The sequence below is a fragment of the Bufo bufo genome, chromosome 1 (assembly GCF_905171765.1).
Source record: "Bufo bufo chromosome 1, aBufBuf1.1, whole genome shotgun sequence".
In the NCBI taxonomy this organism is placed as follows: domain Eukaryota; kingdom Metazoa; phylum Chordata; class Amphibia; order Anura; family Bufonidae; genus Bufo; species Bufo bufo.
The window spans coordinates 435293632-435313737 of record NC_053389.1 but is presented as its reverse complement, the minus strand read 5'-3'; the positions used below and the strand labels follow the sequence as shown (position 1 = coordinate 435313737).

Here is a 20106-nt window from a genome sequence, read left to right as displayed (position 1 = left end):
AATGGAAAAGACGAGAAAAAGATTTTACAGGTGAGTTTTACAAAAATCTCCTTTTCTCGTTCATTCCATTGGGGGACACAGACCATGGGACGTCCAAAAGCAGTCCATGGGGTGGGAAAAAAGAAAAAATCCAACACCGCCAGGAGCAAACGTCCAGCAGTCAAACAGGAACCACAGCCTGCAATACTCTGCGCCCAAGGACAGCATCAGCCGAGGCCAGCGAGTGCAACTGATAAAACTTTGTGAAAGTATGTAAGGACGACCAAGTGGCAGCCTTACACAACTGGGAGGCGGATGCGCGATTGCGTCTAGCCCAGGAAGCTCCCACTGCCCTTGTGGAGTGAGCGGTAATCCGCGACGGGGGAACCTGGCCACGAGCACGATAGGCCGCAGCAATAGCGGAACGGATCCACCGTGCCACGGTGACCTTGGAAGCCGCCAGACCCTTACGAGACCCTTCAGGAATCACAAAGAGGGAGTCTGAACGCCGGAAGGAGGCGGTAGCCCCCAGATACGCCTTCAGAGCCCTGACGACGTCCAGGGAGTGGAGAGCGCGTTCCTTGAGGTTCGCCGGAGAAGGACAAAAAGAGGGCAGGACAAGATCCTCGTTAAGGTGGAAAGGAGAAACCACCTTGGGCAAAAAAAGATGGCACCGGCCGGAGCACCACCTTATCCTGGTGAAAGACCAGAAAAGGTTCCCGGCAGGAAAGTGCGGCCAGCTCCGAAACCCGCCTGATGGAGGTTATGGCCACCAGAAAAACTACCTTCCAGGTGAGTAAAACCAGAGAAACTTCCCTCAGAGGCTCAAAAGGCGCCGCCTGAAGGGCGCGCAGAACCAAGTTGAGATCCCAGGGGGGCAAGTTAGGCACATACGGAGGAACAGAATGCGCCACCCCCTGCAGGAAGGTTTTCACAGGTCCCAAAAAGACAATGGACCACCTCTGAAAAAAGATAGCCAAGGCAGAAACCTGACCCTTCAAAGAACTGAGCGACAGACCCATGTCGAGGCCGGACTGGAGAAAGGACAGCACCACTGGAACAGAGAAACGTAGGGGCGGGTAGCCCGATTTCTCACAAAAAAACAGGTAGGCCTTCCAGGTGCGATAATAGATCCGTGCAGAAGCCGGCTTCCGAGCCCTGATCATGGTTCTCACCACCGCATCAGAGAAGCCTCTCTTTCTCAGGATGGAGGTCTCAACAGCCACGCCCTTAAACGCAGCTGCCGTGAATTCTGGTGGAAGAGCGGCCCCTGAGACAGGAGATCCTCTCTGTCGGGAAGAGGCCACGGAACGTCCGCCAACATACGAGCGACGCTGGAGAACCAGGCGCGGCGAGGCCAATCCGGGGCGATGAGAATGGTTGGTATCCCCTCCGCCTCGATCTTGCGCAGCACCTTCGGCAACAGAGGAATCGGAGGGAATACGTAAAGGAGGCTGAACCGCTGCCATTGAGATACCAGCGCGTCCACCCCGCCCGCGGATCTCGAGCGCCGGCTAGATACGCCGGCACCTTGTGGTTGAGCCGGGAAGCCATCAAATCTACGTCCGGACGGCCCCATCGGTGGCAGATGTCCTCGAACACCTCCGGATGGAGAGACCACTCTCCCGGATCCACCTTGGTGCGACTCAGAAAATCCGCCGTCCAATTGTCGACTCCCGGGATGTACACTGCCGACAATACTGGAACATGAGACTCCGCCCATAAGAGGATCCTCGCTACTTCCCGCATTACTGCCCGACTGCGGGTCCCGCCCTGATGATTGACATAAGCCACAGCCGTGGCATTGTCCGACTGAACACGCACCGGGCGAGTTGCAAGGAGAGGAGTCCAGTGGGAGAGGAAGTGGAAAATCGCCCTTAATTCCAAAACATTTATCGGTAGACGGGATTCCTCCGTCGACCAGACACCCTGAACAGTGAGGTTCCGGAGAACACCTCCCCAACCGATGAGGCTGGCGTCGGTGGTGACTATCGTCCAGGAGAACGGAAGGAAGGACTTTCCTGACGATAGGTTCAGGGAAGACTGCCACCAAGGGAGAGACGCTCGAACTTGCCGGGACAGGCGAACAGGAGTGTCTAGACCCAGAGAGGTCTTGTTCCAGAGGGCAAGGATCATCTGTTGTAGCGGACGAGTGTGAAATTGGGCGTACGGGATCGCCTCGAAAGAGGAGACCATAAGGCCCAGAACCCGCATGCACTCCCGAATGGTGGGACGTGGAGAGCGTAGAAGGAGCACCACTGCCAGTCGAATCTGGGAAGACTTGGAATCCGGAAGAAACACCCGAGAAATCGAGGTGTCCAAGATCATCCCCAGGAACGAGAGTCTCTGGGAGGGGTGCAGAGAGGACTTGGGGAGATTGATCAGCCACCCGAACCGTTCCAGGGATTGAACAGTGATTCGGACGCTGTCCTCGGCCTGTGGAAGAGACGGAGCTTTTATTAAGATGTCATCTAGGTAGGGTAACAAAGAGATGCCCCTGGTGCGAAGAAGTGCCATGAGAGGCGCCAGAATCTTTGTAAAAACTCGAGGGGCGGTCGCCAACCCAAAAGGTAGGGCGACGAACTGGTAATGACGCCCCCCTATGGCAAAGCGCAGAAAGCGATGGTGGGACTCTGCAATAGAGACGTGTAAGTAGGAGTCTTGAATGTCCACAGACGCGAGAAATTCTCCTGGAAGCAATAACGGAGCGAAGGGACTCCATGCGAAACTTCCGCACCCGTAGAAACTTGTTGAGAAGTTTCAGATCCAGGATCGGACGCACCGACCCCTCCTTCTTTGGAACAACGAACAGGTATGAGTAGAAACCTGTCCCTTGCTCTTCCGGGGGAAATGACACCACGGTCCAGAAGAGAGGAGACCGCAAAAAAGAGGTCCGAGGCCCTGGCCGGATCCCCCGGAACGCGAGAAGGGAAAAAACGTTCCGGCGGGCTGGACGCGAACTCCAACTTGTAACCGGACGTCACAATTTCCAGAGCCCAGGCGTCCTGAACGTGAGCCCTCCAAACCTGTTGAAAGGAGAGCAGACGGCCCCCCACCACGAGGGGTGGGGGCACCCCTTCATGCGGCGGGTTGCTTGGGAGCAGGAGGACGGGCTGACTGCGCCCGAGGTCGCCAAGAGGGCTGGGGCTTGAAGAAAGGTTTTTTGCGGGAGTCCTGGGATCCCCCTGCTGACGAGGGTGCCGGCGTCCTGGCAGTGGAGAAGCGACGAAAGGACTGGCCCCGGAAACCTGAAGGCCGAGACCGAAAGGGACGCTTGGTCCTGGGCTGAGGTAGATGAGTGCTCTTGCCCCCCGTTGCGGCAGAGATTAATTCATCTAGTTGAGCCCCAAAGAGCCTGGACCCTTCAAAGGGAAGGTTAGCAAGGGAACGCTTGGATGAGGCATCAGCATCCCACACCTTCAACCAGACCTCCCTGCGCTGAATGACCGAGAGGGCCGAAATACGGGCAAAGAGGGAGCCAATGTCCTTTGAAGCCTCACAGAGATATTTAGAAGCTTGAGACATCTGGATGATAAAATCCAGAGTATCTGCAGAGGCGTCCTGCTCTGACAGATCCTGGTGGTGGCGCTGTAACGTCGTAAGGGCTCTGGCGACCCAAGCCGACGCAAAGGCCGGTCGCAGGGAAGCGCCCGTGAGGGAGAAGATGGACTTGGAAAGTGAATCCAGACGTCTGTCCACCGCATCCTGCAGAGAGGAACCGTCTAGGACGGGAAGGGCCGTGTTCTTGGCTAACCTGGCCACCGGAGGATCTACCTTAGGGGAAGAAGTCCACGTTTCCACTGTGTCAGCTGGAAAAGGGTAAAGCGTATTCATGCGCTTGGTGGCCGAAATTTTTTGATTAGGTCGATCCCAAGCTTTTGATATGACCGCAGTGAATTCCTCATGAACAGGGAACACAGCGGACTCCTGCTTTTTGGGTGGAAAAAGGGAGAACTCCCGACTAGTGGAGGGAGGAGAATCCCCTTGTATATTAAAAGTGTCACGGACAGCTGCCACCAATTCGGATACCATGGTGGAAAGCTTAGGCAGGGGTTCCCGCTCCGTGACTTCGTCCGATCCGGACAATTCCCCTTCGGATTTGCGCTCCCTGAGAGGGGGAGTCAACCGGGCATGCCTCAAGGCGGGGGGGAGAAGCGGAGTCATCCGAGGAGGAATGCTGCCGCTCATGCTGCCTCTTAGAAGTCAGACGCCCTCTGTGAGAGTCACTGAGAGGAGATGGAGTGGTGGATGCCACTGGAGTAGTAGCTGCCATGCGCTCCATGAAGGACATGGCTGCCTTGGCAACTAAGGCCAGATCAGCAGCCGCATTAGACATGGCGGAAGCCCATGCGGGTACCGCAGGGGCAGAGGGAGGATCGGGCTGAGCTAGAGAAGGAGACTGATCCTGTCCAGGAGCAGGGCATGAGTCAGAGGAACCAGTGACAGAAAAAGGCATAAGGCACACCTTACATGACCCCAGTGGAGCCTGAGAGGAAGCCTTGGAAGACTTAGGGGCCCCAGGTTTAGGCATGATGGATTCCAAATGTAACAGATTTCCTACCAGGTTGCTGCAATTCCTACCACCCAGGCAACAGCAGAAGTCTCCAGTCACCGAGAACTGAGGAGCTGCACGGCCGCAATCCAGCAGAGTCTCCGGCGTAGGGAGAGACAGAGCGGGACACCGAGGCTCCGCCCCCTTGAACGCGTCATTGCGGCGCGAAATAAGCGCGCGCGTTTTAAAATACACCCCTTCGCCTGATACGGCGCAGCGGGGGTTAATATATGGAGGAGCTGTCCGTTGGGAGCTGCAGAGAGCGCAGTGGCCATAGTCTAAGTGAATTCAGAATACAGTACACTAGCTGCAGCGGCGTCCTGCCTCTGCCGATACCAGGTTGCCGCTAGCTGTAGGCAGGTAGGGAAAACATATATTGTCACCGGAGGATCTGGAATCACCAGCCCTTCCCTGAAGGCACCCACCCAAAGCTGCCCTCAGCAGGTCCTTCTCTAGCTCACCCAGGCCTCAGAGCGCCAGACAGACGAGGGGGGGGGGTGGAGGGAGAGGAGAGAGATTGAAGCAGGCAATACTTATCTGCTCAGCATGCTCCCTCGATGTCCGGACCAGCAGGGATTCACCTCTTCAGACATCTGACTCCAACCTAGGAGAACAGTGCTCTGGTGGAGGGTAGGCAGCAGGTGTCCCAGCAGCTGGTGGGATGCCAGAGCTAACATGTCGAGCCTGGATCCACTTTTCTTCTGTGGGGGAATGGGAGGTAGCCAGGAACCTTTAGAAGACCGTGGCAGACCCTCCACAGGGGCCAGGAAAGCGCAATGCTGACCTGCGTCCCCATCTGAAAACAGAAAATAATAAACAGGAGAAGAATAAGCGTCAACCTCCTTGATCGGACACTAAGCAAAGACTGAAGTTCTCCTGGAGGTGCCTGGGGGTATAGCCCGAGGAGGAGGAGCTTCTTTTTTTGCATGTCCCTCCTAGTAATATCCTAAGCTATACCCATGGTCTGTGTCACCCAATGCAATGAACGAGAAATACAGGGTTAAACAGTATGAATGCAATACATAGAGCTCTCACTAGCAAGGAGCTTCAATAAGAAAAGGCAACAGGAAAAAAAGGCCTTGCTTATAAAATGTAAATGGGGAATGACATGTTCACTATTCACATTTTATTCATTGATATGTGGTACAAAAAGATACCACACCTTTGGCAAACTTACCACTGGAAAGGACAGCTCCTGGTGCAGTGCATCATGGGAGAGGTAATGCATGGGCACTGAATGGGGCAATGTAGGCACAGGGTGAGAGTGGTGGAATGGGAAGTTGCCCATGTGATGTTGGTCACCTCGAAGATCCAACTCATTGTCTATCCTTTGCAGTGGCTACAAAATGTTTAAAATAAAATTGGAAACCATTACCGAAAAGATCCCACGTTATTTAGTTGACTAAAAAGTGAGAAGTGTGCATGTGTTTATGCAGATAGAACTTGTGCTCCATTCGGAAGTATCTGAAGCAGAAATAACTGCTAAAATGGGCACTACAGTTAACGTGTAAATGTCTTTTTTTTTTTTTTACTGTGTAGGGACAGCGAGTGGGTTTCTGTAAAAAATTATAAAAATGCTAAATCTTATTAGAAAACTGTATGTATAGTTTCCCCTCTCCAGCGTTCTACTGAAAGTTGATGACGCCAGATAACTGTGAGACTGGCTTCTCAGATGTGTAACAGAGCTTACTGAGTCTAACGTGACCCTGCAGTTACTGGAGAGATCCCCTCCATCTTCCCAGCATTTCTCTGGTTAGCACTCGGTAGTCATAAAGGAGGAGGGAGGCTGTGGCATTCAGCACTGACAGTAAGTGTACCATGTTCCTGTATACTTCCTGTCAGAGCGCTAAGCAGAGAAGAGCTGGGAAGGTAAGGGGGAGAGCTCCTGCCAGTGATCAGCGCTGACAGCAGGGTCACATTAGGACAGGGAGACCAGAGGCCAGCTGAGAAGCTTGCCCCTGCATCATACAGTTTTCCAGCGTTTAGTAGAACTTCGACGATGGTTTCTCCTCAACAACCCCCAGACTTTACATACAGTTTACTTTACATATGAAAATTTCTCTAATAAAGTGTATTACAAAAAAACACTCGCTGTCCCTATACATAAAAAAAACAAACTAAACGGAGGAGTGTGGAACAAGCACATCTTAAACTACTGGTGTAACTTAACTATGTCCAGGTGAACATGAAAAGTGCACTCAAGACAATGAAAGTGAGAAGCACCTTAAACCACACGGACTTTATATAATCTATATTGCTGAATTATTCTTTTATGAGGACTACAAGTATTTACTAGAACAGACATGTCAGGAGAATAATCAGGATGTATTATCTTATTTACAAAAAGGCCCCAAATACATCACACACAGGGAAAAAGTGAAAAAATAATAAATAAATAAATAAAACGCACTATACAGAGATTGGGCATTTCTCTCTTCTAGAAAGCTGTATAACTGTATACCATATGTTCTGTACCACAGGGCCTCAAGGACAAGAATACACAACGTTTTATGAATCACACTGTTAGCTCGGCACTTACCATTCTCTGTGGTTGTACTGTAACAAATGGAGTAAGAGAGGCCATATGAGGTGGCTGGTGTGGTGGCAGCGGTGGATGAGGATGCAAGATGTAATGATCGCTGGAGAGAAGAGGAGGAAATGGCTGGTACGAGACAGGAAGTTGCTGCATGGTGCACCCAGGGATGAGCTTAAAAGAAAAAGAGATAAGGTCTACTATGCTTTACATTACAAATGTAGCAATAATCAGTGTAAAATCAATAGTAACAAAAATAAGTAGTCTCTTATTTCAGGCGGCACACTGGCACTACACAGTGAGGAACTACCGCAGAAGGAGCATTCTGGCCTTCCCAATGCCGAAGAGTCTGTGTCACACAGAACCTGAATAGGTCCTTCACAGAATGTAGATTTTAACAAGGCGGCACACAGAGGTTTTCTTCTCATGGATTCTGTGGCATGTGCCATATTACAGAGCTATTCTTCCCTAGGGGAGTACATGCAAGCTTACAAAATTACACCCTTCTGTTAGCATGATGCCTACAATCCAATTTATACCTTGTACGCACTTTTCCACACAAAGCACAAGATTGTACTCCTTGCCTCATGGGTTCCAATACTGATTTTAGCTTGTTTTCTTTTTAAACATACTCCATGAATCTGCATTGTCTCAATTAAGATTAAATAGATTTTTTTTTTTTGTTAAAAGGACCCTGCTATTTTATTTTTAACAGCCTAAATGTGGACATTCTATGTAATGTATTCAACTTCCTGCCCTGGCTCTTTAATTTCTTTTGTGTTTGGACTTTTAGCACTGCTATACAGGGGCCGTGCCACCATTAAATGTTTATATAAACCACCATGAAAAAAAACTAGTTATTTTTGGAACTTACTTTCTGTTACGACAATGCTCCAGTGTCAAGATATTCTCTTTACTTCATTATAATGGTGCCCCCTGGTGTTTAATCTGTATAGTAATGTGCATGTCCACCTACTGGAGTGTCCAAATCCATCCTTTAACTTCCACCAGCTATATCTAATGTTAAAGGTCCTTTTACACACATTTATCAGGAAATTATCTAAACATTTCCAATCATTAGAACATCCAATTAAAACTAATTGTGAATAGTTCAATATGTGTGATATTCCACAAAGACTCACCAAATATACAAGAGCACACATATAATATAACATCATAGTTTATTTGTCAATTATTCATACAAAACATAATAAAAATAAAAATAAGCAGTAGTGCATGAAGTACTGTAGCAGCATGTATCACGGATAAACATCCACAGCCCCGTACAAGACCTTGCATAACACAATGACTAATTGCCAAAGTATGGTGGTCACACAGGCAGTGCCCAGAGAATGATTTCCAATAAGACCTAAAAGCATAAACCATACTGAACCAAACAAATAATAAAACTACTGCAAGGTAAACAGTGACAAATACTGACCAGGGACCTGGAGGAGACGTCTTCAACTCATAGCAGCAGTAAAACGGACAATGGATTACCTATCTATATAGAAGGCTTCAGGGTACGACTATAATAGCCGAGGCCAGGATTGCAAGGGCATGGCACTGTATCGGCGATCCCATAGTGAGGCCACAGGTCTTCTTTAAGGCCACTGTCACAGGACAGTATTATGTGGTTTTTTTTTATCAGTGCTCGTAAACCAAAACCTGAAGTGGGTCCAATGCACAGAACAGGCAGAAAGCTTTCTATTACACTTTTTCTCTGTAGGATTCACTCCTGGTTTTGGCTTACAAATGCCTATGAAAAAAGGAGACTTTTGTATTACTTACCAGTAAAGTCTCTTTCTCGCTCTTCCTTGGGGGACACAGGAAACCATGGGTATAGCTCTGCTCCCTAGGAGGCGTGACACTAAGTGAAAGCTGTAAGCCCCTCCTCCATCAGCTATACCCTTCAGCCTGGAGAAGAGACTGCCAGTTGCGTGTCCAAGTAGTGAAAGATAACCACCAACCGGAAAAAGAACTGTCGAGCCCCAACTGGGGCAACCAAGCCGGAACCACAACTGTAACCCAAATGAAGGGCGGGTGCTGTGTCCCCCAAGGAAGAGCGAGAAAGAGACTTTACTGGTAAGTAATACAAAAGTCTCCTTTTCTCGCCCATATTCCTTGGGGGACACAGGAAACCATGGGACGTTCCAGAGCAGTCCCAGAAGGGAGGGACTAGAACAAACTAGACCAACACCAGAGGCATCAATCAACTGCCGCCTGCAACACCAGACGGCCTAAAGCAGCGTCAGCCGACGCATGAGTATGCACCCTGTAGAACTTGGTGAAGGTGTGCAAGGAGGACCAAGTGGCCGCCTTGCAAATCTGCTCCGTAGAAGCCCGATTCCTCTGAGCCCAGGAAGCCCCGACCGCTCTAGTGGAGTGAGCGGTAACACCAAGGGGCGGAACCTTGCCCTTGGCGAGATAAGCCTCAGTAACAGCCATCTTGACAAAACGGGCGATAGCAACTTTGGATGCCGCCATCCCTCTGCGCGACCCTTCCGGGACCACAAAGAGCGAGTCAGTATGCCTGAAAGAGCTGGTTACTTCCAGGTAAATCTTGAGCGCCCTGACAACGTCCAGGCGATGAAGCTTCCTCTCCCGCGGGTGGGAAGGGGAAGGACACAAAGAGGGGAGAACGATGTCCTCGTTCAGATGAAAGGCGGAGACCACCTTAGGAAGGGAGGAAGGGACCGGACGAAGAACCACCTTGTCCTGGTGGAACACTAGGAAAGGTTCCAGACAGGAGAGTGCAGCCAATTCGGACACCCTCCGAAGAGAGGTGACGGCTACAAGGAAAATAACCTTGCAGGACAGAAGTCGCAAGGAAACCGTCCGCAGAGGCTCGAAAGGAGAAGCCTGGAGCGCTGAGAGAACCAGGTTCAGGTCCCAGGGCGGTACCGGAGGGCGGTACGGGGGAACCGCGTGAGCCACGCCCTGAAGGAAGGTCTTGACAGGACCAAGGGGGGCCAGTGGGCGCTGAAACAAAATGGACAGCGCAGACACCTGACCCTTCAAAGAACTAAGGCCTAGACCTTGGGCCAGTCCGCTCTGCAGGAAGGACAAAACGGTGGGGAGAGAAAAGCGGAGCGGAGGAATCCCCAGATCGGCACAGAACCCCAAAAAGGTCCTCCAGGTCCTATAATAGATCCTAGAAGAGGACGGCTTACGGGCGCGGATCATGGTGCGGACGACGTCCGCAGAAAAACCCCTACGTGTCAGGACGGTGGTCTCAACAACCACGCCGTCAAACGTAGGGACCCTAAACGCGGGTGGAAGATCGGTCCCTGAGAGAGAAGATCTTCCCTGGCGGGCAGCGGCCAGGGCGCGTCTGCCAGGAGCAGCATGAGGTCGGCATACCAAGACCGGCGGGGCCAGTCCGGAGCGACCAGAATCACCGAGACGCCTTCCGCCGCGATCTTCCGAAGGACCTTGGGCAGGAGAGGGATGGGAGGGAATATGTATGGGCGCGCGAAGCCTCGCCAAGGAAGAACGAGGGCGTCGGCTCCGCAAGCTCCCGGATCCCTGGCCCTGGACAGATAGGCGAGGACCTTGTGATTGAATTTTGAGGCCATGAGGTCCACGTCCGGTATGCCCCAACGAAGGCAAATGGCCTCGAATACCTCCGGGTGAAGAGACCACTCGCCGGGGTCGACGGTGGTGCGACTGAGGAAGTCCGCCGCCCAATTGTCCACCCCTGGAATAAAAATTGCAGATAGGGCCGGGACGTGGGCTTCCGCCCAACGGAGAATGCTGGTGACCTCCCGCATTGCTGCAGCGCTGCGAGTGCCCCCCTGGTGGTTTATGTACGCCACAGCCGTGGCGTTGTCCGATTGTACACGAACTGGATGACCCTTCAGCAGATGAGTCCAGTGTCGTAGAGACAGAAGGGCCGCTCTCAGCTCCAGGACATTGATCGAGAGTTTGGACTCCGATGGAGACCAAATGCCCTGGACGGATCGGGGAGAAAAGACGCCTCCCCAGCCCAAGAGACTGGCATCGGTTGTAACCACCAACCAGTTGAGTGGCAGAAAAGACCTGCCCAGAAGAGGGGACTGTAACCACCAGCGGAGAGATGACCGCACCGGAGGCGATAGATGGAAGGGATGATCCAGAGACTCCGGCGATTTGTCCCAGGAGGAGAGGATCGCCCGTTGGAGAGGGCGAGAGTGAAACTGCGCAAATGGGATCGCCTCGAAGCAGGCAACCATTTGCCCCAAGACCCGCATGCAGAAGCGGAAGGACGGTTGACGGTGGAGAAGGAGACCCCGAACCGCCCCACGGAGGATCAGACGTTTTTCCGAGGGAAGACGTACCTCCGCCGCTCCCGTGTCTAAAAGCATTCCCAGGAAGACAAGTTGTCTGGAGGGGGGAAGGGAGGACTTGGGGAAGTTGATGACCCAACCGAACCTCGCCAGAGTCTCTAGAGTGAGATCCACGCTGGCAACCGCTTGAGAAAGGGACGGAGCCTTGATGAGGATATCGTCCAAGTACGGTAGCAGAAAAACACCCCTGGAACGGAGTAAGGCCAAAACCGGGGCCAGGACCTTGGTGAACACCCGGGGGGCTGTTGCCAGCCCAAAGGGAAGGGCGACAAATTGGAAGTGGAGGTCCCCCACGGCGAATCGGAGGAAGCGATGGTGACACCGGGCTACCGGAACATGGAGGTAGGCATCCTGTATATCGATGGAAGACATGAAATCTCCCTGCTCCAGGGAAGCCACCGCGGAACGGAGGGACTCCATCCGAAACCGTCGAAGGAGGAGAAAACGGTTGAGCTTTTTGAGGTCCAAAATGGGCCGCACCGAACCTCCCTTCTTGGGAACTACAAAGAGGTTCGAGTAGAACCCTTGGAACCTTTCCTCTAGAGGAACGGGGGTAATCACCCCCCTGTCCAGTAAGGCTTGAACGGCCGCGGAGAACGCAGCCGCGCTTTTCGGGTCCCGCGGCGGGCGGAAGCGAAAGAACCGATCTGGAGGGAAGGATGCAAATTCGATTTTGTATCCGGAGGACACAATTTCGAGGGCCCAGGCGTCGGAGACGTGAGCCATCCAGACGTCCCTGAAAAGGAGGAGCCGGCCCCCCACCCGGGTGGGTGGGGGCGCGCCTTCAGGCAGAGGACTGTTTTGCTGCGGGTGTGCGGGCAGCCTGCGGCTTGCGCCAGGAGGGCTGCGTCCGAAAAAACGGCTTCCTACGCTTATCCTGGGGAGGAGCCGAAGCGGCAGCTGTGGTGGGAGCCCCAGAGGCCCTGCGGGAGGACCGAAAACGAGACGCACCAGGGCGTCCGCGGGGGGCGCCCCTGGCTTGGGGTTGAGGAAGATGGGTGCTTTTACCACCCGTGGCCTCCGAAATAAGTTCGTCTAAGCGGACCCCGAAAAGGCGGGAACCCGCAAACGGTAGCCCCGCCAGGGAACGTTTGGAGGCAGCGTCCGCTTTCCAAACCTTCAGCCAGAGCTCCCTCCTGACGGCAACTGCCAGGGCGGAGGAGCGTGCAATAAGGGCTCCCGCATCAAGGGAGGCCTCACAAACAAAATTCCCGGCCCGAATAATAAGCTGGGCCAAGGAACGTAGGTCCTGGATGGGGACGTCCGAGTCCAATTCCTGTTCCAGCTGCGCACCCCAAGCAGAGATTGCTTTCCCTGCCCAAGCAGAGGCAAAAACCGGTCTGAGAGCAGAACCGGAGGCAGCAAAAATGCCCTTGGAAAGGGTCTCCATGCGACGGTCCTCCGCTGACTGAAGAGAGGATCCGTCGGGAACAGGGATGGCCGTGTTCTTTGACAGCCGGGCCACAGGGGGGTCCACCTTGGGTGGGGAAGACCAGGTGGCCACGACATCGGCTGGAAAAGGATAGCAAATGTCCAGCTTCTTGGGGTTGACAAAACGGGCGTCCGGGCGAGCCCAAGCCTTAGACACCACGGAGGAGAAATCAGAGTGGATTGGAAAGACTTTTGAGGCCTGCCTGGGTCTGATAAAGGAGACGCTAGCTGCGTCAGAGCTAGGGGGATCATCCTGCACCTTAAAGGTGTCACGAATATCAGAGATGAGTTGACCCATCGCTGAGGCTAGCTTGGACGGCAGGGCCGAGTCCATTTCCAAATCTGAAACCGCCAATTCACCTTCAGAGAGCGAATCCCTTGGAGAGGAGAGGCCCGTCTGGGTGCGCACGCGTGGCGGGGAGAGTGAGGCCTCAGAGGAGGAGGCTCGCTCTACTCTAATACGCTTCTGAGAGTGCCTAGCTCGGGAGGGGTCACTAGGAGAGAGTGAACCCGCTGCAGCGGCAGAAGCAGTGGACCCGGAGGGCGCGACAGTCAGAGTGGCGTCCTGCGGGGTAGGTGGCCTGTCTATTAGGCGGCCCACGACATGAGTGAGGCTTTCCACGGCCTGGGACAGGGATCTAGCCCAGTCAGGCGGGTCAGAGGAAGCAGGGAGCGACACAGCGGGCGACTGAGGCTGCGGTGGAGCTCGGCATGCAGTACAGTGCGGATCAGACTGCCCCCGGGGAAAGGGTTCCCTACAAGCAGTACAGGCATGGTACCAAGGCTTGGCGGCTGCAGAAGGGTCTGACATGGTGGAAAAAAGATGTTGCACTTAAAAGTGGGAGACCCCAAAGAAAAGGAACGGGGATAACACCCAAGCAACAGTACTGTGGCACGGAGGGGGTTAACAGTCCTACCAGACCCGGATGATGCAAGCGGCAGCGGTAAGGGGAACAGACTGAGGAGGCTGTGGAGGAGAGGCAGCAGCACGGAGATGAATGGCTTCAGGATCGCACGGCAGAGATGATTCCACGCAGCACTGTGAGAAGTGGAGCCCGATGAAACCGGAAGTAGCGGAGCGCATGTAGGAAGCTCCGCCCCCCCCCTCTGCCGCGCTGAAGCAGAAGCAGAGCCGCGCGCGCGGCAAAAAGATTTTAACCCCCAAGGTGATGAAGTGCCGGCCATGAAATGGCGCCGTTCACGCCAAGTAAGCGGCCCCCAGCCGTCCCCTGTAAGGCAGCGTCCCTGCCAAGGACTTGCCCAGATAAACTCCCCCCCGGGCATATCGGGACCGTTACCGGGCATAGTTTGGGGGGGGGGGGGGGGGGGGGCACGGGGGGGGGGGCGGGTCGGCGATGTAGCAGTGGCCATGTAGCAGTGGCCATGGGGGATGTAGCAGCGGCCATGGGGATGTAGCAGCGGTGGGAGGGAGGAAGGGGAGGCTGGAGCAGCCACTCTCACCATACGCTGTCTTCGCCCTCAGTCCATCCAGCGGGGGTCGCCCCTTCAGCTCCTGGCACCGCAGTGGCAGGAAGCCGGGGGAGGGACTTGGCGTGCGGGCGACCCTGAGCTGGCGGGACGCAGGGGAGCGAGGCTGCCCTGGTCCACCTTGTCTTCTGTGGGGGAGGCGGCAGTGCGGAATTACCGGCACTGGCGCAACTCAACCCCGGGAGAAACAGAGGGGTCTAATGCGCCTCTGTTGTCCCTGTAGGTAGAAAAAAATCAAATTAAAAACAACAAATAACGCAAAAATAAAAAATCATAGGAAAACAACCCTGCATAAGCAGGGGGTGTCTTGCCTCCTTGGACACTAAGCAGAAACTGGCAGTCTCTTCTCCAGGCTGAAGGGTATAGCTGATGGAGGAGGGGCTTACAGCTTTCACTTAGTGTCACGCCTCCTAGGGAGCAGAGCTATACCCATGGTTTCCTGTGTCCCCCAAGGAATATGGGCGAGAAATACTGACTGTTTGAAAGTGATCCAAGACATACACTAGAACCCGACATCCTTATTACTAGCCATTCAATTTCTCTACTTCTCTCAGGCTCCTGGAGCCTCCTCGGTTGACCGACACAAACACAGTAGCTCAAGGTCTCCACAATGCATTATGACAAGTGGAGTGCTTTGTTGCAATGAGTGTATTTCGGCTCTTATAGAACACTCTTTAGCAAGGAGACAAAACACCAGTCAGCAGTGGCACTGGGTAAATAAAATTAAAAAAACTTTTTCCCTATTTTCTTTGTCACTCACCGGAGGAGGAAGGCAGCAGAGGGGGTAGTGTTGGCCACTGAACATGACAGAACATGCTGGCAACTGCTGGGTGCTGCACCCTGGGATGTGCTGCCCGGTGTGTAAAGGAAAGCCTTGGGTTACTGTTGTAACCGTATATGACAGAGGGACAGGTCCCTGGTGTACCTAGAAAACAATACAAATTAACGACTGTACTACTGAGGCAGTATATGGAACCTACAATAAATGTCTCAAACTTCTATTGAATGCACATTAAAAGCAAAATAAAAAAGTTTGGAACTGCGCTGTTTTCGAACTGTCACAAAACAATGGCCTCTACCAATGATTTATTTTATTTTTTAGGTCCAATTGAACGAGATGATCAGACGATTATCAGGAACAAACATTCCTACAAACGCTCATTCTCAATAATTTGCCTGCGTAAACGTGTCACTGATGACCCGAGCAAGCGCTTGTTTACAAGGTGAAAGCATCGCTCATGCAGACACCAAAATCATCATTTGTAGGCAGCAGATTGCCTTGTGTACACAGCCATCTGCTGCCTAGAAAGAATAAATCTGTCTGGGGACAAGCAGTGGAAGTGACTGCTGCATGAAAACAGCAATGTATAGAGGTCCGCAGCACTCGTCCAATTCAGTCAGCAGCACTACATACCCTCCCATGGGGCAGAGATCCAATTCTCTCGGTACCAAAAAACAATGGTCCAAAGGGGGTGCTCGCAGATTGGGGTGCAGGCCAAGGGTCCCTTGATGCACTAGTGATGCAAAAGGATCCACTGCACTCTTCCATTATTAAATAAAGACTTGTTTAAGTCGAAACGTCGCTTTCATTGTATGCTGTCGGACAAATAAAGAATAGGATTTTTGATAATGGAAGAGTGCTTCCTTTTGAATCACTAGTTATTTAATAATGCAGCATATGTATGCTGCCTAACTACTAAATAATTAAAATTTAAACTTTGAGAATCACCATATTTTGACCCCCATAACTTTTTTATACTTATGTCTACTGAGCTGTTTAGGGGCTCATTTTTTGCGGAACAATCTGTACTTTTAATTGATACCATTTTGGAGTATAAGTGACTTTTTGATCACATTTTATAAAAAAAAATTTGGGCAAGAGAAGCAATAAAAAAAAAAAGGCAAATCGGCCATTTTGACCCTTTTTTTCCCGTCACGCCATTCGCATATTGGAATTTTTTTTTTCTATTTTAATAGTATGGGCATTTTCGGTCGCGGTGATACCCATGATGCTTATATTTATTGTTATTTAGGTATTTACTTTTTAATTATACAGAAAGGGGGCGATTTAAACTTTTATATAATTTTTATTTTTTGTGATCATTATGTGCCTCATATACGAGCTTATTCTATTTTTGTTTTAATTTTGGTTTATCAGGAATTTATTAGCTTATTTTGCTCATTTCTTATCCTGGCCTGCCACCTTGTGGCCAAAATAAGAATTGCAGTTTGAATACTGTTAGCTTACTCAGTAAGGCTCCATTCACACGCCATGGTGTGTTGCAAACCCGCAACACACCCGCCCGGAACCCCTATAGAAATGCCTATTCAGTATTCAGCGCAACTACCTATGCCCGGATTGGACACACGGGGCATAGGTAGGAAGCCCAGAAGCGCGAGCATTAGTGACGGTCAGGGTAATTAGCTGCAGGTCTCTGCTATATGAGAAACACATTAATCTCAACTATGAGAAATCCAATTACCTGCTCATGAAGGTCAACCATGAATGGGGTTTGCTGGGTGGAGTGTGCAGTGGGGTGGAGCATTCGTGGTGGAGTGCTGGTGAGGGCAAAAACTCTGTGTTCATCTACAGGAAAGAAAGTAGCCCGGAAAGAATTCTCATCCTGAATGAGGATGCCCTGTTGAGGTCTGTCCCTCCTGCCCCACTGACGCCTCGTTGGAGGACTATGAACAAAGAAAAAAAAAATATTTGAGACAAAGAACATATATTCCAGAAAGAAAAAAACATGCATTTCCGATTATATGGAAAACCTCTCTAGAAACAAGTTTGCTTTGAATAAGACAAAGCAGTAAATTGACAGACATCATGAACTATGGTCTCTTGAATTTATGGCCAATTTGGGCAGAACTTTGCATATTGCCATTACTAACAATACTCTCCCCAAACTTGCTGCAAGGTATCAAAACAACCATAGAAGAGAAAACTAAAGGGTCTGTTACACGAGCAGATGATCGGGAATGAGTTATTTAATAAAATACTGAGCCACTGAGTTATTCAATAAAATGTATCTGTATAGCACCACCTGCTGTTTTTTTCATTTCTTTGACCGGCTCACTGAGATGGCCACACATGCTCAGTTTGATTCTTTGACTGCCTCCTGAGCTGTGATAGGGAGAGCTGAGACACGCCCCCTTAGCCGCAACAGAAAACACACTCCCCTTAAGCCGCCAGCTTGATATAAATCTAGCAGAGCAATGAATTGTTGGGGGGAATCTATAGATCCATGTGAGGTTCAGGGCTGGTTCTAGTTTTGCCAAAAACATTGTTATGTACTATATGATTTCTGATTTTCATTTCAGGGATAACTCCTTTAAGACCTCCATACATATTAGTCTATTGTCGGCTGAACCTGCCGAAAATGACGGGTTTGCTCGACGTTGCATGGGGAGCTCCCAACTCTCCCCCCAACGGATGATGTTGGAGGAGAGAAGGATAGGAAGAAGTTAATATTTTCACTTGATCCTTTTATTCTCCAAGGAGATAAGCCACCACCAGAAGTGTCTGGCAGCAGCTTTCTCCATTCTCCCCATTAAAAACACGTTCAGCTCAGTCAAACATGTATGTGTATGGGAAAGCTGGGAGGGAGTAGAGAGCTGTCGGCTGAACAGTTCGGCCAGCAGCTACTGAATCTTTATGGGGACCTTTAGACTTTCCTTATATTCCTGCTTCTCGCACAAGGCAAGCCTGGTTTCAAGCCAATCACAGGCCTTAATGGTTACATCGGCAGTGACGTATCCTGGTCCTGCAATGACTGGAAGTGGACAGGGATGGAGCAGCGGTGGAATTGCAGACAGATAGGTCTTATTTTTCAAGTTAACGGGCACAGGTCTGGACCAAAGACAGACAACCCCCTTAAATCAGAAGTGGAGCAGACAGCTAAACCAACCTACCTGTTGTCCTCATGTAAAATCTAGCCTATGCTTTTTACCAGACTGTCGGAGCAGCATGACATTGTATTCAGGATAAGCTCGTAATTCTCATAATTTCTGGCTTTAAACCGATCCGATCCAGAGAGTTGACAATCTTGAACCAAAACTATATCTAGAATTGTTATTTGATCAGTAGCCAAGACATCCAGGTAGAAATGTTACAAAGGTCTGGATTTCTACTACCCTGCCAGAGAGGGCACATGACCTCAGATGGCTGTCTAACATTGCTGGTTCATGCCATGCCATCATTTCTCTCATGTCTTTACTACTGAGCAGGAATACTAGGTATAACCTCTTCTGTCTGCTGCTGTTTTATGCTTGAGGACCAACAACTTTTCTTTCAGCCGTGTTGTCACAAACCATATGCATTTTGCTACCGAGCCCAAAACAAGAGAAAGCCTATGATGCACGCTATGTTAGAATGTGATACCTTTTCCAGAGCCCCCGCAGCTCCTACCTTCGCCTGAGGTGTGCTGGGGTGCTGCAGGGTCCAAAGAACCTCCGCTGGTTTATGGGGGCTGAAGGAGGCCACCTATTCACTGCCAGCTCCCATGGTCGCATTTGTGATGTCGGGAAGGCAAAGTGGCAAGCAGGGCTTTTCCAACAAAGAGAAACTTAACTGCAGTTATTCTTTCTGTGAAAAAATAACATTAGGAGTTAAAAATAAATGAACTAATAACCCAATAACAGCCAGTGAATTACTCGTCATAGTCAGATCATGCACTCAGGGTTGCCAGGAACCAAGAGGATATCGGAAACCTTTACTGTATAGTCCTTGGCAGAGCCAGCCAATCATGGCACAGCTCAGTGAAATCCAGAGTTATAGACGGCCATAGTGACGAGAAGTCAGGTCTTTTGAATATTTTATACTTTAGGTGAATGGTTCTCTGACCAGAAAATATTTCCACATTTGCAAATTGCAGTTAGGGTTCATCCTGTTTAGCCAACAAATACAGCACCTATAGATACTGTATGGCCTAATGAGCTTCAACACATCCAATAGCAAGATAAATAAGAATACATAGGAACAGAGGTACAAGAAGGCAAAAAGAAGGCATAGTAAATAGCCTAACAGAAGAAGTACATTTCTAGGACTGGTAATCTGGTACATCATTCAGAACCTCCCTGAAAAACTATCAAGCCTGAGTAGAGCGACTAGGTGGACTTCGTCTGACCACATTTATAGGACATCTTGATTATAGGACCAGAAGGAGGAGTACGGTCGTTACATTGTGGTATTTAAAGGGGTTGTACCAAGTTTAGATGTTATCTCCTATCAAAAGGATAGGGGATAACTAACCGATCGCTGGAGGTCCAACTGCTGTACTTGGCCATCTCTGGCGGTCCCAGAGAGGATGAATGGTGCAGATCCCAAGCAGTTGGACCCCCTTCCTGAGGTTAGAGGATCACTTCTAAACTTGGTACATCTCCAACTTAGCAACTAATGGGGCTATTGGTAGTGGCTTGCAGACACTTCATCTTCCGATTTTGAGAAGTACCTGTATCCAAAAACACAGGGTGAAGCATAGTGCAGAGGGCCCTAGTTTTTATTCAGTGTCAGGACAGGTGTGAGTGTCATTTACAAAGTGATTTGTAATGCTTCCACAAATACTTATCTGCAAAAAATCTGAATAGTACATAGATGAAAAATATAGTAGTGTGCATGAAGCCTTAGGCAACAGTGCAATGCACCACATTTATCATCCAGTCTCAGCCACTGTGATACATTTGGTGTATGTCTAGACAGCCTGTCTAAATGTATGCCAATTATATATAGCAGGGCTTCTTGAACTTTTTATTCTCAGACCCCACCAGCCAACCCATGGTGATTGTGGGACCTCACC

At 50.7% G+C, this 20106-nt stretch overlaps 1 protein-coding gene across 4 annotated transcripts in view; it reads right to left on the bottom strand.

Moving 5' to 3' along the window:
• Positions 1–20106, bottom strand: part of RNF44 (ring finger protein 44) — a 69743-nt gene that overhangs the window by 15990 nt on the left and 33647 nt on the right. For 2 of the 4 annotated variants that reach the window (XM_040406768.1, XM_040406778.1), the window contains exons 2-6: positions 18720–18896; positions 16795–16996; positions 15072–15236; positions 7071–7238; positions 5709–5870 (exon numbers count right to left, since the gene is read on the bottom strand). In XM_040406768.1, coding sequence (XP_040262702.1) covers positions 5709–5870; positions 7071–7238; positions 15072–15236; positions 16795–16996; positions 18720–18823 — 801 coding nt within the window. In that variant the 5' untranslated portion in view covers positions 18824–18896. Of the gene's footprint in view, positions 1–5708; positions 5871–7070; positions 7239–15071; positions 15237–16794; positions 16997–18692; positions 18897–20106 lie in introns of all 4 variants that reach the window. The other 2 variants (XM_040406788.1, XM_040406796.1) reach the window with 2 other exon arrangements.